The sequence below is a fragment of the Mugil cephalus genome, chromosome 14 (genome assembly GCF_022458985.1).
Source record: "Mugil cephalus isolate CIBA_MC_2020 chromosome 14, CIBA_Mcephalus_1.1, whole genome shotgun sequence".
Lineage (NCBI taxonomy): Eukaryota > Metazoa > Chordata > Actinopteri > Mugiliformes > Mugilidae > Mugil > Mugil cephalus.
Window position 1 is genome coordinate 15,804,293 of NC_061783.1, and position 18,299 is coordinate 15,822,591.

At 40.8% G+C, this 18,299-nt stretch overlaps 3 protein-coding genes across 3 annotated transcripts; 2 read left to right on the forward strand and 1 right to left on the reverse strand.

Moving 5' to 3' along the window:
* Positions 1–1,106: 1,106 nt before the first annotated feature.
* On the reverse strand, positions 1,107–5,828 carry crabp2b (cellular retinoic acid binding protein 2, b). Its single transcript, XM_047605603.1, has 4 exons — positions 5,600–5,828; positions 3,389–3,567; positions 2,942–3,058; positions 1,107–1,423 (listed from the first exon to the last, which is right to left on the reverse strand). The coding sequence occupies exons 1-4, from the start codon at positions 5,679–5,681 to the stop codon at positions 1,373–1,375; spliced, it is 429 nt and encodes a 142-aa protein (XP_047461559.1). The 5' UTR covers positions 5,682–5,828; the 3' UTR covers positions 1,107–1,372.
* A 2,289-nt stretch (positions 5,829–8,117) lies between these two features.
* On the forward strand, positions 8,118–10,493 carry mrps21 (mitochondrial ribosomal protein S21). The gene is made up of 2 exons (XM_047606023.1): positions 8,118–8,248; positions 9,351–10,493. Exons 1-2 carry the CDS (start codon positions 8,166–8,168, stop codon positions 9,529–9,531), a joined length of 264 nt encoding a protein of 87 aa, XP_047461979.1. The 5' UTR covers positions 8,118–8,165; the 3' UTR covers positions 9,532–10,493.
* A 2,103-nt stretch (positions 10,494–12,596) lies between these two features.
* On the forward strand, positions 12,597–17,664 carry ciarta (circadian associated repressor of transcription a). The gene is made up of 6 exons (XM_047604838.1): positions 12,597–12,797; positions 14,203–14,532; positions 14,618–14,693; positions 14,800–14,878; positions 14,993–15,137; positions 15,378–17,664. The coding sequence occupies exons 2-6, from the start codon at positions 14,203–14,205 to the stop codon at positions 15,750–15,752; spliced, it is 1,005 nt and encodes a 334-aa protein (XP_047460794.1). The 5' UTR covers positions 12,597–12,797; the 3' UTR covers positions 15,753–17,664.
* The last annotated feature ends 635 nt before the right edge of the window (positions 17,665–18,299 follow it).

Sequence of the window (18,299 nt, forward strand, 5' to 3'; positions counted from 1 at the left end):
TCCAGCTAACGTTGTGACATCACAGTGACATAGGCCATGAAGGGGTCTTTAGCCTCCACATTAAGAGATGCATTACCCTCTGAACTCTGAACTAACCACATACAATACAGTATGAGGCCCAAAGTGATAGAAGTGGGTTTTTCTCTTGTGTTCTTTGAAGGCTAAATTACCACACTGCACAGCTCACAGAAAAGACGTGGTTCACCCAGTATATCATGCATCCATCTCTGTAATATTTCATGTTGCTGGTACACATTTTTGCTTTACATACAACGTTAAAATGGTGCAAGACTTTTACTTGGGAAAAGGATCTGAGTCCTTTCTCCTGTATGCAATCAAAAACACGTTTACCCACAGAGTTCATTGAGAACATTCATGCTGGTCCTCCCGCTGTTGGCTCACCGCTGTTTGTATAAACTGGGAAGCACTTCAGAAGGGGCGCTCGTCTGCGCTGTGTTTGAAAACCTGGAAAAGCCATCGCTGCCTGTGAAAGTAGCACTGTACTCTCCCCAGGAAGTGCCTGAGAGACCCCGAAGATCCATTTTTCACAGTTTGTCTCAGACTGGTGTTGAGTCTTAGTTGAGTGTTGACTGTTAAATCTATCAAGTTGAGCTAACGCTGCCCCCTCTTCCCACCTGAACTGTATTTGTATGTTTTCTTTGCATCCAATATGAAGAATGAGTTTTTTGAGAGGGAACGGCGGAAAAAAACCTGAGGGGATTTTGTTATTGAGCACATTCTGGGGAGCATAGGAAGTTGAACCTCTCTCTCTGATGCTATGAAGTAATTTTCTCATGGCCACGCTCTCAGATTCCACCACTCTTTTTCCTTTCCACTCCCTGTCCCACCTCCCTCGTCTTTGCCAAATGTCTCTCAAAGTTTTGTAAAATATGAATTGTGTTTGGGAGTTTTGGAACTAATCAAGTTGATATTGTACAGAGCACACGGAGGACAAGGTACCGGATGTCAAACGGAAATATATTACGGGGAAAGGGTGCGGAATAATCAGGAGAGAACAACTGACACACAGTCATTTAAACTCATATGGAGACCAGACAACAAGGGAATGGAAAGCAATGTAAAGAACGACATCTTGAACGGCAGACTTATATAAAACAGTTTATTTAACATTTTTAAAAAGGATTTAGACACTACAACAAAGTGTTTTGTTTTGTTTTTTTTTTAAAAAAAAGGAATGTGTGAAACATATGATACATGAAGGTTTGCTGTTATAAAGGCAGCTAATGTACCGACTGAAGCCACTTTCAGCACAGTGCACCCTTTGAGCGAGACACGACCCGGGGAGGAGGACAAAGATGAAGAAAACAAGGCGAGTAAATGTAAACCAGACAGTATTGTATGACAAATTTCCTCATTCCCTCTCATAAACTCTGGTGCAGACAACATCACCGGCAGTCATTGTCTGAAAGAAAGCAGCGACAAAAGGGCGGGTTTAACTTTTCATTCGCGATGAGACAACCTTCACAGAGGGCTGTCACTAAAAATCAGCAAAACACTTATTTTAATTTACAAGAAATGGCTGAGAACTTTGTTTGCCAGGTTGTGGTATTTTGTCACGTCGCTAGTTTTGCCTCTTGCTTTTAATTGGTAAGAAAGTGTCCAATTCAAGTCAGTTGGATTTGGAGGCAGAAAGTCACTCTGGAGGAGAAAAAGAGATTTTTATTGTAAGAGACGTTGTTAGACACTCAGCCAACTGCTTTCTTCTTTCAACTATTCAGTTCCTGGAACTGAGAAGAAGAATCCTTCTCACTTTTCCTAACTTTTCCATCACAGTAAGAGGCTGTCACTTGTGGTTTTACGTACTAATGCTTCATTCATGCGGCATCACACTTGGAGGTGTTCCTGCATTAGAGCACATTCACGCGCTCCTTGGACGGCCTCGTTTTCTGAGGCCGTTTGTCCAACTTTAATTTGCTCATGTGCTTTTCAGTGGAGGCAGCATGAACGCTATAAAACGAAATGTGTTTATTTGAATGGTTTAAAAGTGTTTCAGCAACTCATTGCTGGTTCTTTCCAGTATTTATGTGACACCAAACAGCAAAGGAAACGGATCGGGGCAGTCACGACGTGCAGTGATTGATTTCGAACATAAGGTCTGTATTTGCTCAGAAGCTGAGAGATAGGCATGCAGCACTCATGTGTCAAAAATGTTCCTTCTGCCAAATTTGGGTTGGGGGTGATTAAGTCTTCCATGTTTCTGCATCTGCGGATTTCTGCAAATTGAATTTCTGAGTTGTTCAGGACCAAGGAGATGTGTTCATGTGAATTTTTGCATCCGGTTTTCCAGTTATTTAATCCAGTCACATGATTGTATCATTCCAATACCATTAAAATAATCCCAGTCCTGGACTTTTGCTGTGATACATATTTAAAGCAGACAACAAAGAACACATATAGACACATTTTTGGTTGGGTTATTTGAAATTAGGTAAATAAAGTGCTGTTTTACTTAGTTGTAATAGTTATAGATGGTGGTTATAGAAGCTAAACTAAACTGGTGAACATTAAACCTCCATCATTGGTGTCACCGTGAGCATGTTAGCATGCTAATGTTAGCCTTTTGCTCACAGACTAGTCTCATAAAACTGTCATAATGTAAATCATATTTATTAGCTAAGTATATATGTACACCTAGAAGGAATTTCCACTGTTTTTTGCCACAGGGCGTTTCAAGTAGAGAAGATTTGAGCTTGTCCACTTCTCTCAACTACTAGGTCACAGCTGCCACTTCATAGCGGCATATCTGGAAATGTTACAACCTGGAAACTAAACATGAGCTTAAAACTATTTTATGGACTATAAATCATCTAAATTATTACCCAAAAGCTGCCAGGCTACATTCATCTTAATCTTCTGCGCTTCAAAATCGTTTAAAACTTTCTATAAAGTTGGGTGTTGCCGCTGTACACGAGATAATTACCAGTATGAGCTCTCCGTCATTGGTCAGCTCTCGGGTCCACGCCGTCTTCGGCCCGTCACCTTTCTGTAAAGTCTGCTCGCAGCTGATCTTTCTGTCGGTTTCCCACTTAGGAAAGCTCTGCAGGGATTCACGCAAGAGCACGGTTAATAGCCGACGCCGGTGTAAGTGCTTTGGAAAGCAACGTTATTGGCAAAGTTTGGCTTTGGTCATAACTGGATCTGAAATCGCTGCATGTCAGAACATTTTTACGACCTGCCACGAAATACGTCCTTCATCACTCACTCAGCATGCATAAATGAAGAACAGAACTCGGTATTATCACCGGCACTGGAGTTTCTCTGAAATTATTCCCAGATGTTTCATTTGTGGCTAGTTTTGCTGTCCTTGGCTAAATCCTGGTATCCTGGTAAATGTGCTGACATTACACAGGAATGTCTCAATGCGTACCGTGCAGGGTCGTCCGTCCACCGTGGCCTCGCTGAAGGACTGCCCCACGGTGAAGGAGACGTTGGTGGTGCGGACGCTGGTGGACGTCTTGATGGACAGACTCTCTCCCTGCTGGGAGATCTCCACCGCGGGGCTGGAGGCGGCTGCCACCGCAATCTTCCTCAGGAACACATTCACACCTGGACACACACACACACACACACAACCAGCATTAATGTCAAAGTGGCAGCTTGTGGTGCGGTGGTTTGCAGAGAGTGGAATGAATGTAATCACAGCTGTGCATACCAGTGGTTTTGAGTGTTATATCCCAAACAACGCATTTTAATCTCTACTTTAATCTCTATCATCTAAACCTTGGATGGAAATCAATGTGAAGAGCTATTGTGTTTACTTTAGGTAGTTTATATCATTATTACGAGGTAGTAAAGCTGTAAGTGGAGACTCTTTGGAAAATAAATGTGCTCGCTGGGTGTTCAGCGAGCTAATACTGTGACTCAAAAGCAGCCATCTTAGTCTATTGTCTGTCTTTATTTCATCCATAACAAAGGTTATGAATGCAATGTTTCTTTTGGCAGCTTAAACATTTCCCCAACAAATCTGCTGTCTTGCAACACAATAGAATAACAAGGCAATGCACTGCGATGACTTTGTAAGCTTCAAGTCTGTGCATGCATGCTGACTTTTCAAAGACATCAGTCCAAAAACGTGTGGTGTGTGTGCGTCAGGAACACGGTTGCCAGTAATGCAGAGCACATGCGGCCTTTCGCTTAATGGGAAACGGCGAACAAAACCGCTGCTATGTACGGCCCTTTAAAACCACTAATTACTGTGACATTTTTAAAGGCGCAGCGAAATTAATATTCAGTCATTACGCTCTGAAGCTGGTGTGGAGCTTGTTAATCCGCACAGCCTTATTTCAGACAATACCAGACGTGGTCTCACATCTGCAAATGTTTTGGTTTGATTTTGCAAGAGGACGCCTGTGTGACAAATTGAAATCATCCATAAACTTGTCCATAAAATAATCAAATGTCAACCGTGTTAACTGGTGATAATTGGCTCCTTGCCCATTTTTATCTGTATACGTCCCTATTTGGTCATCGTTTAGTAATTTTGTGCCTCTTTTTATTTTTGTCCCCTCTTTCCTATTTTTTCTTGTCTCAAACGGTACTTTGAAACAACAGCACTGAACCCGGGTGCCTGTGCCTTGCAGGCCCACATTCATACTCTATCCGTGGATTTGCAAAACAGCAAGAAAAAAGTACACAGAGGCTTCCCACAGCACGGTATGAACATAAGAACATTTGGCCAACTCACTGACATGCAAAATATACAACGCTGCAGGAGTGGCATAATGTCCGTTAGTGGAAATGTGATGGAGAATACATAGAAACTCCCTGCAGCCCCTTTAGGTTTTTGCCATTATTCATGTGAGCTGGACCGGCCTCAGAGCGATCAAGACAGATTCAGATCAGACCATATTTGCTCATGCAGTGGTACTAATAGAAGCAACACACACACACAGATTGGGTCGGAGGGGCCCCAGGCAGTGAAGGAAAGTCAGTCTCAGAGCTGGCTGGCTGCTGGGGCCCATGTCAAGGCTTAGTTCCGTTTACACTGGCTCTAATTACAACCGCATGAGGAGGACCCGCTTCAGATGAGTCTAATCTAACATTCCTCCGCAGGCTATTTGTCTTCAGATTTTTAATGGATGCCACTGGATGCCCCACGTCTGACCTCTCACTACCGCTCTCTGCAAAAAGAGGACTTAAAAGCAGGTACTGCACAGCCAGCCTGTAGCTTAAAACAGGTAATGTGCAAAGCAGGAACATGTTAGCAGGAGAGGAGCGAGGCAGTTAAGCTGCAGCGAGAGCCACTTCAGACCACTTTGGTCCTCCAATTGACTCCTGTGGATTTCCATGTGCCATTGACAAAATGACTGACAAGTCTTTGTAAGGGAGATGAAGCCCTCTTCCTTCCTTTCCCCCCCTTTTTGCATTTCAACAAAAGACCTAAAGGTTGATGAATAAACCAGAAAACAATACATGACATCAAAGATTGAGACGTGTCAGCAAGTATTTCTTTTATCTTAAAGTGGAAACGGAATATATTTGTGCTTTTTTTTAAAATATATATATATATTTTTAAAGAAAAAAAAAATAAGATAAGTAAATTAATTAATTAAAAAAAAGTTTAAACTCATTCACTCACCCAGCGCTTTCAAAAGTTCCTCAAAGTTTTCCGAGGACTTCATTTTCCACTTTCCTGAGAAATCTGTCACTTTATTCTCCATTTCAGTGCACGCAGTTGCAGAGATTTTTTTTTAAATTGTTTTATTATTATTATTATTATTTTCTTGCAGATTAGAAGCTGATCCTCGCTGCAGCCGCCTCCTATCCGCTCGGTATCTGTGCCTCCCTCTCTCCCGTTAACCGGCTCGCGAGGTCGTCTCCTCCGCCTGCATCTGCGCCTCCGTTCATTGGCTGACAGCTCGCCCCGGATCTGAGGCCGGTCCAGCCAATGCGGAGGCTGGTGGCAGGGAGGGGCTTTCCCCCCTTTTTACCCCTCCGCCTCTGTCAGCACGGTGAAAGATTTGAATACGAGCTGGAAAACGCTCTTCCAGTAAGTGCTTTGATGTTGATGATTAGCTCGGATATTAAGGCGCAGTGCTAATTGTTTTTCTGAGGAAGGTGCGAGTTAGACCCAACTATTTGACAAGAAGTTCAGGAAAGCAGATAATGGCAATGAGTGAAAGGTTTTATTTGATATGATTTGAAAATAATTTAAAAACTTCCAGATACGTTTTTTTTTTTTTTTTTTTTAAGAAGTGGAATGTGAAATCAGATATCAGGTTTAAAGTGTTTAGTTGGGGGAGGTAGGTGGGGAAGCTGGTAATGAAAGAGCCAAAGATAAGATATCCAGCTGGAGGCATCCATCCGGGAAAAGTACCACCAGCATCGTCTATAAAATTAACATTTCATGGACATGGCACATACTGCCATTCTAAATACATACAGTTGCTTCATCTTCATCTAGGTTTATTCAGGTTTATTCACATTGCTATTCAAAAACAAACCCTGTATATATATACACAGGGTTTGCTTTTAAATTTTTGTTGTACATGTGTGTATTTTTCATACACATGTTTCTTATTTACTTTCTATGTCTAGACAAATTCCTTGCATTTGGGAACATACGTACAAGTTGACCTGATTCCGTTCTCACTGACGTACAGTACCTTTAAACACCTTTACCTGCCTTGTTAACTAATTACCAAGAATGCGGTCAGTCATGTTTAGGTTTATCTTTTTCATTATATGACGCACTTCAGCACAAATAACAATGACAAATTCAGGGCCGTGCGATCTTTGCATAATATAATGAATACTGTGTTTCTATGCTAAGACAACCTGAATTTTGTTTGGATCAGGACTGATGCTTGATTAATACAAAGGCCACAGTGAACGTCACACCCTGAAAATCAAGTTTGAAAAAATGGGCGTATAATTGAATTATAAGTATCAGCACATAAAAGCAGTTCAGTACTAAGGTCACAAAACTGCTATAAAATTGAGTAATTGCAAATAGTAGAACACCAAGGTTCTTATAAAATGGTTTGCTTGGTCATATCTGACAAAACAGCGGATCTAACAATGTCACTGCCAACTGAGGTTGTCATAGCAACAAGTGGAATGAACTGTAATTGTTCATTTGTTATTGAAAAAGTATTGTCAGTGGGTTGTTTTTGATCCAAGGGGGAATAAAACAAATGTCTATATGCTATTCTCTTTCACACTGTACACTCGCTGCCAAGAATATTTCATCAGGTCTGGATCAGAAGGGATGCCTCTGGAAACACGATGCACTGAATTCACCCAACAAAAGGAGTCATGATGTTATCTGTGCAGGTCGTCTAAGCATTCCTCCCTGTGGCACCACGCAGATCCAGTACGCTATAGGGTTACAGAAACAGGGGGATTAACCTCATCGCCCATTTCAGGCAGAGAAAGGGCACATAAAAGCACTTTTGAATGCAAATTAGACTTACCTTCCACTCAAGCACTCACCGCTGGCTGACCTCGGGCTGAGACACACAGAGGACAACAGCAGCTCAGGGACGAGAAGAAAAAGAGGAGAATGGCCCTGATGAAAGATTAACGCTGAACACTTCTGTCCCTGCTGCTATGACAACACACACGTAAATCTGTGTTTCCCCTGAAAATTATCACCATTTATGCGGAATATAATGAGTGCACTTTGGTCCCCTGTGCTGAAGGGACCCGGAGGTTTGTTTGCATCTTTTTTCTTTCAGTCGTTCCAGTTCACACGCAGTACATTTATTTATTTCTGTCCAAGTGACAGACCCTGTCAGGTTGCAAAAAATACAGAAGAATATGAACAAGAAATGCAAACAATAACAATAATGTTGGAGAAATAATAATAATAATTAAAAAATAAATAAGCTGAAGGTTAAGCTGCTCAGACATTTTAAGGTTTTAATCTTTCATCTAATGAACTTTAAAGAAAGGTTAGTAGAGCATTTTATTCTACTAAGAATTGTGTAAAAATACAACCTATCTGTGAATATAATTTAAAATTTGACATAAATGTTACTATAAAAACTATTTGGGGGAAAAACCTCACAACAGTGCAGGTGATCATTTATAATAGTTGGGTAAAAGCGACACCTAGCGTTTCTTTTATTTCTTGTGTCCGGAACCCTGTGTACTTTGGCGTTTTGAAGCCGGATGACAATTGACGGAGCACCGGTCTCAACATGGCGAGGCACCTTCGCTTCTTGGCGCGGACGGTGATGGTTCAGGACGGCAACATCGATGCGGCGTACAAAAGTTTAAACAGGTCAGTGTCATATAATTAAATATAACGTATATGTATATATTATGAGGTTTGTTGTTATTTCCGCAGGGGCAAGCTAACGTTAGCTAAGTCAGCGTTAGCCTTCCGCTCAATGTCAAACAGTTGCGGCTGCGCAGTGGACGCAGACGAACGTTTAGGTTCTTTTGAGGGTTTAGGGATTATTATTATAATTATTTTAGATATATATATTTTAATGTAGATAAAGTAGCTCAGATTTTACGTTGAAATTAGTTAAATATTTGATGCAATATATCCATGTGTGCAGTACCAGCAACATGTCAGGTTTAAAAGGAGTCTGTCAGTCACGTTTGGTGCTAATAATTGAACAGTAACAGCATTTGTAGCAGTGCTGTTTTGTGGTTGAATGTTATTTTAAAGTACCCCTTTTCACCCACAGGTATTAGAATCAGGTGCAGGAACAGGACCTCGTAACGCTGTCATAACATTTAAGATCATGTCAATGTTTTTTTTTTTATAATTATTATTATTATTTTTTACTTATTTAACAGTGTTACTCGACACACGTACTGTGTCCTATGTTTATTTATGAACATACCTTCTTAGTGCTCTTATTACTAAAATGCATTGCCAGATACCCTTTTAATATTCAGAAATACACAATGAAAGAGTCTAAAGATTATTTTTAAGTATACAGGTTATGCGTGTTTGCCTTCAGGTTGTCAGGTTATTGTGAACACTTAAGTTGGCAATGTTTCCTGCTTTACTGTACTTACGTTTTAAGTCATAAATATTTTTTAAATGTGTTTTTAAAATGCCTTGATAACAAAAGTATCCCTTGTATTTAATATACTTTGCTAAAGAAATTCCTCTGATGGATTCTTTCCACCATAATTGTTGTTAAATTTAAGCAGTTTGTTGAATATACTTTGCTTCTTTATGAAACTGTTTATAAATGCAGACAAATTTATTTTATGTTTAAATATGTATTAAACATTTTTAGGATCATGTAGGTTTGGAAGGACTGAACCGTGTCACTTCCACCACTCTGTTCAGTTTACCTGTAGAACAGACTAGCGCCTTGAATTCTCACCTGTTCACTTATAGTCTATTCTTTATGCTCCAGGGTCCTGACTCAGGAGGGGATTGTTGACACAGTGAAGCGCAAACGCTACTTCGAGAAGCCCTGCAGAGAGCGACTGCGGAAGAACTTTGAGAAATGCAAGCGCATATACAACACGGAAATGGCCAGACGAATTGCCTTCATCTCCAGGACAAACAGAGAGGATCCCTGGCTCGGCCGCTAAGGAGATGGAGTGTGTTGGAAAAGGATGTTTGGATTGTTCGAGGCGGGCCCTGCTAAGTGGAAGAGGCTAAACACATCGTCTGGAGGGACATGGGGGAGGGGGGAATCAGAATACTTTGTTTGGCTGTAAAAAGGAAGGAAATGTTCCTAAAATCTGCATCCATAATGTTTTGAATATTCCTGATATATTAATGACAGTGCATTTTTATTTAGACAACAAAGACGTTCTGGGATATACTGTAAACACGACTGTGCAGGATGACGTGTAGGCAATATTTTGTCCACATAAAAGACTGGAAGTGACCCCGTTTGCTGGAGATGTTTTTTGTGTGAATTGGGTCTTGGCTCAGCAGCAATTTGCTGTAAATTAATTCAAGGTCACTTCTGCACAGCGTGACGTTAATGTCCGCAGATGATGTCGGTTACCTCCCGCAAGCCGACATAAGCAAGACACACCGGCAGATGCGCATCTGTGAGACTCCGAGCTTTCACTGCAGGGGGCTTTAATGTGTGCGCTTGCTTTCACTTCAGTCACACTGGGAAAGTTAAACATTATCTCCGCGTTCACTTGTCTGAGAGGTTACCAGGTCATGTCGATATCCTGTCCAGTGGCATCAGGCCGTGTGTGGCAGTACCATAGATGACCTATTTACAACAAAACAGGATGACCACACTGCTACCTCTTAGAGGCTCAAATCATAAAAAAATATCCGTAGTAGCTTGTGTAGTTTTACATTTATTTACTCCCTACAGTGTAACTAATGTTAACAGTTTTTTGTTTTAAATACTGGAACATGTCTCTCCAGAAAAAGCATTTTATCAGTAAGGACCTTTAACTGGTGATAAAGAAATAGTTTCCATTAAAACATTTGTTGCTGTTGTGTAAACCCATTTCCACTGTATTTTGGCAGCAGAGGCAAATCCATTAAAAACTAACCAGTCTGCATGGCTCCAAATCATGAATGAGTGTGGGAACGTGTTTTTCACCCTTAAAGACCTGAGAACCTTCATACATGAATTATTCAACGGTATAAAGTAATAAGTGATCGGGTCGTCCAAACTCTTACGGTTTGTTTTTGTTTTTACTAGGGAAGGGGTCACGTAAGGTTTAGTTCGTTTAAGTTGAGCTCATAGTATAGGCGGTGCAGCTCTTGTGAAATGTACAAATGTTTTTATTGGCCCGTGCCCAAAGTACACATGCTGCCACTTTCTTTATATCTGACAAACGTCACCTGCAGGGAAAGCAAAACTGCACACGTTTTCAGTCCGTATCCATTCATAGGGCTGCTTAGAAAAAATAACATAGTGTCTACATCTTGTGATACCAACTGCTCATAACAATGAGCACATATTCTGATTTTTGCCTTCATATCCTGCATGCTAATTACCTTAGATCCCCTGTTTATTTTGTAAGACAGGTTCTCAACCCAAAAAATATAAAAGCCTGCGTGTAAACTTAACAGAATAGTCAACAGAAGATGTCACATGAGCACGATGATCGTTATCTTAGAATCACAAGGTAGAACCAGCCTGCATACATATATAACTGTCCGTAATAGCCACTATTGTTTGCATAGTTTCTTTATCAGTGTTCCTCTGCACCGTTTGCCTGGCTACAAGATCGGTTTCGCAATCAAACTACCAAGAAAATAACCAAATCTGGAACTAAATGTTCTGACATGGAACATTTGGGAACCTGTTTTTACGAGACGACTGTGCGGTTAATTGTGTTTCATGGCCATTGTTTGGACTATAATTAAGTTTAATACCAGTCATGACAGATGCCTGAGCGGAGACTTTCTCTCATTCACGCCCAGATTCGTGGCAGCATCTAATGTAACTGAATACCACGCATCTCTCTCTCTCTCTCTCCCTCTCTCTGCCATGGACTCAGATACACTCCCTGTTCCTTTTCATGCTGCCACACCTGCCATATGTTCCCTAATGTTAAATCGCAGTTAATCATTATTACCATTGTCATCTTAATTTTTGTTATGGGGGGGGGGGGGGGGGGGGGGGGGGGGGGGGGGGTTGTACAGGGCAGTCACAGTGTCCTCCTGCAGGTAGCAGGATTTTGCATACAACAAGAGAAGACTCATTCCTCCAGCTTATAACTTATGTAATTATGTAAGACTGCCCCCCCCCCCCCAACAACCCCACCTCCCCCCTCCTCTCTCTCTCTCTCTAAGCTTTAATTAGGCTGTGATGCTGTATTTCATAATCATGTCTGTCTTACCCACGTTTAACGATAATGAAAAGTAGGGCTTCTAGCATTTCTTAGAAACTATCATAGGCACACTCACCTGTTCTTTGCAAGAGTGAAAACAAATGCATTATATATATGTATATATACATACACATATACATATGTAGTTATTGTATTGTTTTAAGAAACTGAGAGAGCTGTTGATTCAACTGTGTTTTAATTCTGAAGGCCGCAGTTTGCTTCTACTATTTTGACAACCCTATTTTAGTCACTGGACGACGGCACCACGCAGTACAGCCTGTATTAAAATACAGTTGGATTATCACCTTTCTTTAGACATAAAGCACAACATAAGCACATAACAGTCCCGAAGGCTGGTGCACTTCAGGACAGCGATGTTAGAATGTGTTTGTTTTTCAGTAGCGCTTCTAACAAACTTGCGAGTTACATACGTCACATCACTAATACATTCACATCATTTTGTATGTTACTTGATTTGTTGTGTTTACATTCCATCAGTCATATTATCATACTCAGTCGTTGAGAAACAGGCTCTGTGAAAAAAAAAAGTGGTGTAATCATTGTTTTCCTGAAACTGTTGTTCCTTTATATTTATTAGAAGGCTGCACATGCGACCCGATATAGAAATGTCTGAGCACACGCCCGCTGCCGCGTGCTGTTCCTCGTCTTCTCAACGCCACACCACCCACACGTGCATTCGCCGGAGACGTACACGCGCGCCGTCCAATCCCGGCGTCCGACGCCGCTGATTGGTCGAGCGTCCGAGCCAGTGACGAAAGAGCGAGCGTCTCCTCGGCCAATCGTGGCTCCGTCCCAGCTCCTCCGCACGTGTATAGTAGCTCTGAGGGTACTGTTTGTCCAGGTTGCAGGAGACTTGCCTAGGACTGTAGGCGAAAGAGGAGCGGAGACACAAGTGACCAAGGAGGACTGAGCTGGATAACAGGACACGGAGCCGAGCTCACAAATAGAGCCGTAATTTGTTCGTACAGTTTAAACAGCGTTTTTTAAATTTGGGAATCTATCTCTGCTTTCACCATAAGGTAAGATATATTTCCCCTTATTTTATCTACAAAAATACTTTGTCAATGCTTCAAAAGGAAATTCTAGTGCTACAGCGGCACTACTTCACGCACCATCGCAGTAATAAAACAAGAGAAAGTCCACACAGCGTATCATACGTAAAAAATAAATAAATAAGTATAAATAAATAAACATATTAATACAGTATTGGGGATAAAAACAATTGCACACTTTGGATTAAAAAAAAGATCGTTAAAAGACTTAATTTTTTATTTTTTTTTTTTAACTATTGTGCACATGGGCTAAAATATATATATATATATATTTATTTAAGTAATTTGAGAAGTGTAAACTCTGGAAATAATTGAAAGGATGGAAACAGTCCCACTGGCCTATCCCCAGCTGGGACGGTCTGATCACAACCTGATGCTGTCAACACACTTGGTCATATGCTAATTATGTACTTAAGGATGTTTCTTTTATGTGCAACTAAGCTCCTATGACCGAGCAATTTCCCTTGTAGATCATTAGAGCATATGTAAGTCTAAGTCTATTAGTTTTAGACGTTAGACGTTATTTTCTGACTAGAAACCCCGTTTAAATAAAATAAAATAAATTTAGTTTTTATTTTGTCCCGTGTGCCTTCGCCACCCAGCTGAGTAACTATCAGGGTATCGTGTTTGTAACACTACTACAGTAATTTCCAAGATGTTTCTCCAAACTAAGACCGTCTCCAGCTAAAACCTGTTCACTGAAACCAAACACAGCTACGGGCGGTGGATTTTTTTTTTTTTAAAGGGAACTGCTCTGATTACAGTGTGTGTTCATGGCACTCGTGGACTTGGCACTGCACGACCTGACTTACTTAACGTGTAAGTGCTGGTACCTTGTGTACTTTCACGCAGCGTGATAATCTATCAAAGTTGATCATTGGCTTATTTCTTACCTTGATTATATCGAGCTTGTGCAGACCTGTTAAACACAACACTGGCATCTCTTGACAACATCTGTGCGACAGGAAACTGATGTAAACAGTTTCTTTATGTAGAAATGCTATATAATAAGGTCTTTGTATTGTCATGTCACACAATTAGTTGGATAAGTAATATAATACAAGCCCCTTTGTTCTATGAAATCAACAATGCTGATGTTCTTTTGTCTATCATGTATCAATATCCTTTGAACTACAAATTAAGAAAATACTGGGATTAGTAAAGTATCTATCTAATCTAATCTAAATGTACCTTTTATTTAGCCTAAATCAGATTGCATTAAATGCTCTCAAGAAAAAAATAAGGAATTTCTTAAAGGTGATACTTAGGGACACAAACAAATATGCAGTATATTTGTAATATAACACATAACCGTAGCTGTATCATGTATCAGTTCAAAACAATGTCAATTGAACGTCCTTGTCTCCAACAGATGAATTCACTGGGCTGTTCTTCCAAATGGCCTTCTTACGACTCGCTGCCCTCCACCTCGAGCTTCCTCCTCAGCGAAAGTGAGCAAACCGAGGACGAGGCAGACATCTTCTCAGAGGGCGAGGACAGCGGAACAAGGAAGTGTGGCTCGGTTGGTGACAGACTTTCTGGCCTTGATTTTCCAACTCATCCCGATCACTCGAGGTCTAAACGTGACCAGTCTGAACGTTGCTCTGACATAGGAAAACACACCGACCCGTCCTCACCCGCCGGAGCCGCCACGTTACTGTCATCGTCAGCGACAGCCGGGGACTTGGCATTCGCTCAGAAGGTGAGCATCCTGAAAGTGGCAGCTGGCTCGTTTTCGTCCGTCAAATAGCAGATCAGTTGTCAAAACTTGTCTTTCTTTTTTTCAGTGTGCCGATTTGCACAGATATATCCATCCGCTGCTTGAGCTCCTACATGGATTAAAGAGTGGGCGATTTGAGCGAGGTATGTGGATGCGCAATATGTAAATGATCACAATTCATTGTGTCCTACCTTGAAATAAAACCACTACGCCTGTCTCTATTAATTTTTGGATGTTCTATGTGTACAGGTTTGACCAGTTTCCAGCAGAGCGTCGCCATAGACAGACTACAAAGAATCCTGGGAGTTTTACAGAAACCTGAAATGGGGTATGGCCGACATAAGACATTTTACACAATATGAAGCACATCTAACATAAATGGTAGTGAACTAGAGGGGTGCTTTCATTGTCGTTAATTCTTACTCCTTTTTTTCCCCCGCAGTGAGAAATATCTTCACAATGTGCTGCAGATCGAGATGCTGCTCAAAACATGGTTCCCTCATGTGACCGTCGACGCGCCAAAACAGAGCACCGCTCCGAGATTCACGCCGCACTGGCGCCAGAATCAGCTCCACATCCCGGTCAAGGTGAGCGTCTGTCTGGATCTTCAGCGGTTTCGCAAGTGTGCATTAATCAAACCGTGGCTTTCATGACCCAAGGGTGTAAAACAAAAACGCAATAAAAATGTGAAAGCAAAAGCTGTATTGTTTTAAAGATTGGCAGGGCAGATTTGTAACAGCGAGATAAAGATGATACTGAGTTTGTGTGTTTGAACTCCTCTGACTTGTTCTATTTGCTCAACTGGTTTTACCTTCTTCCTATTGCAGAAAAGAAAAATGAGCTGGTTAGACCCCGATCACACGACCAAGCATAGTAACCACCAACGTGGAAAGAGCGGCGGCGACGGCCACGTTACGCCCTCGCTCGACACCGCCTCCGCGTGTCTACCCGGGTCCCCGAAAAAACAGAAAATTCCAGCGGAGGAAACGGCCGAACCGACCGTGGACAGCTGCACGATCGGACACGGGTTTACAGACAGGACGTGCTCTTGGAGCAGGCCGGCGTGTTTATGCGGTGAGAGAGAAAGCGAGAATCAGGGACAACAACACGAGATCTCTCCGCCTTCGCCATGTGGCAGTTTATCTACTCAGGACAGTTCGGTGTCCTCAAGCAACACCACTACGAGAAGTAACTCACCTTAGCTGGCCTGGGCTGACCTTGCTTTTTAGAGGCAGTGGGCAGACCTGATTACATAAGCGCAACGTTTGCAGAGCCAGCGGAGGAGGAGAAATGCAGAGACTGATTAACCCCTGAATATCCAGCATGTTTTAGTTTTTTTTTTTTTTTTTTTTATGACACCATTGCACTATATTACCAGAAACTGTATGTCTGTAAAAGTCTTGCTTTTGTATACACTAAGTTAAAATGTGTTGGAAGTCCTTTTACACATGTAATGTGTTAAAGCTGTGCGTGCCCTGTTTTGTATTTATTCATATCATTGACCGTAGCCCTGACAGTCGCATTATAGGAATATTTTGCCTCTTCATTGAAGAAAAAAACAAAAACAACAACAACACTGTCTCTTTTCTGAATGTGAGGAAATTCTTGGTAAAGTTTAAAGTCCGTCAGTTGGATGTAAAAATGTTAGCAAACAGACCTGTTCTCCAGTAACTCATTGTTAACCTTTCTACCAGTATCCCGCATTTTTTAAAACAAAAAACTAAACGAACTGAAAAAGTAATCGGCAGCTTTAATTTTAAAGTAATTGCTAGTTGCTGTTCTGGTGCAGATCGAGAAATGTCACCGAGATTATAAAGAATGTCTTTTCGGAAAGATGAAATGTATTATTTGAGCTGACTGATTGTAGCATGTGATCTGACACAATGTGCCAAACTGAACCATTTTGCATTATCATACTGTATGCAGCGGGTTTATTTATTTTCCTCTCAGCACATCATTGTTTCGATCTATACAGTTTTAACAACAGACGTAGTTGCATGTAGAATATGCTACAGCCTGATTGACCAATATTTATTGAGGAAGGATGTCGTTCTCCTAGTTGCACCTTTAAGTAGATAGCGAGTGAACTTTTAAAGTTTGAGAGACTTAAAGATGCATTTTATTACATTTTTTAAAATTTTTTTTTATACAAAGGTTAACAGGAAACATATATTTGAGCTGAATTTGATTTGATACAACTGCACTTTGGGATGATGAAAAGGAAATGTTACACATCAACAGAGTTGTGATTTTATTTATAAAAGTCGTACTTGAAAACCCTTATTCCATCAGCAGCCTTGTGATGCCAATTATTGCGTGTTACACCTGAGATGAGTGCTTTTTTTGTTTTGTTTGTTTGTTTTATTTGGCACCGTGTGAAAGGAGTAAATTTAACTTACTTCAGATGAAAGACTCCGAATATAGCTTGTCCTCATGAGGGCAAAGAGCAGCTCCCGTGTCCCATTTGAAATGAATTTGTAACAGTAGTCGCTGTTGTAAAATTTGTAACACTGACCGTGCTTCACTGTTGATTAACAGGAGGTGTGATAAACAAAACTATTTCCATTCCTGGACACTTCTTTTATTTTATTTGATTTTATTTTTTTTGCGGGGTACTGCGCCACCACATTTTCAAAATGATGTGGCATCCACGTCGAGTGATGTTTAACGTCTGTTGGTTTGTCATCAGTCGGCCTTACACACATAAACATAACCACAGTCTTGCCTGAATTTAACTCAAAACTGCACAAAAGTGTATACTTAACCAACGATGATAAGATCATCATTTCCCTACATGTGTCATCGGAAACCAAATGTGCTGCTGCAGTTTTCTCCAGCTGCGTCGTAGGTGACTTGTGATTTATAAACTATGTATATAATAATTATATTATATACTATAATTGTAAGAACAAGACAGAGAACAATAGTGTCGTGTACATTACACATTTCCTGTGCTGGGTGACGCTTCATTTGTGAAATAGGAGTTGAAACTCATGTCGCAGTTGTTTGTCTTGCTTTTAATTTAATTTGTGATAATGAAATTATCATTGCTGGCAATTGCTTTACAAATACAGCTATTTTTATACATTAAAGGAATTACGTGGTTCATCAAAAGAACTCTGAATTCTGAACATTTCTTTTTCTTTTCTTTTTTTTTCTAATGCATGTATTGAGTTGCAATTTTAATCAGTCGCTTCTTAATTCCTCAAGTCTTCACGCGCTGTCTTGTCAGTGGAACGCACCGTGCTCCACATGACAGATAAGTGCATGATTGCAAAACTGGTACTACTGGAAAGTCGTGATTTTATTCAGTGTTGCGGTTCTGATTTCGGAGATATATCGTTTGTCATTGTCCACAACATCTACAGCAAGTTAGCTACGGCTAACATACTGTATTATGTAACAGACCTCCACAGCAGAGGTCTTAAATTATCACAGTATATAAAGAAAAGCTGTGTTGGTGATGGTCACATTCCACTTGCAGGTGCGTTTGCTCCTGCACATGCTTGGTTCACTGTCGTGACTCACTGGGACACTTAATGAAATCAAAGCCATCGTTAATGCGCCTGTGCAAACCCTATTGTTACAAGTGAAAAATGGTTTTAGAAGCAGATTAATCTGCCACATCAGGATTTAGAAACCACTACTGATAATTTTTGCTGGCACAGATATGTGCATTTTAACCTTTATTACAAGTGGTGCATTGCTTTAACAGCAAAATGATTATTCTTAGACTACTGTACGTACAC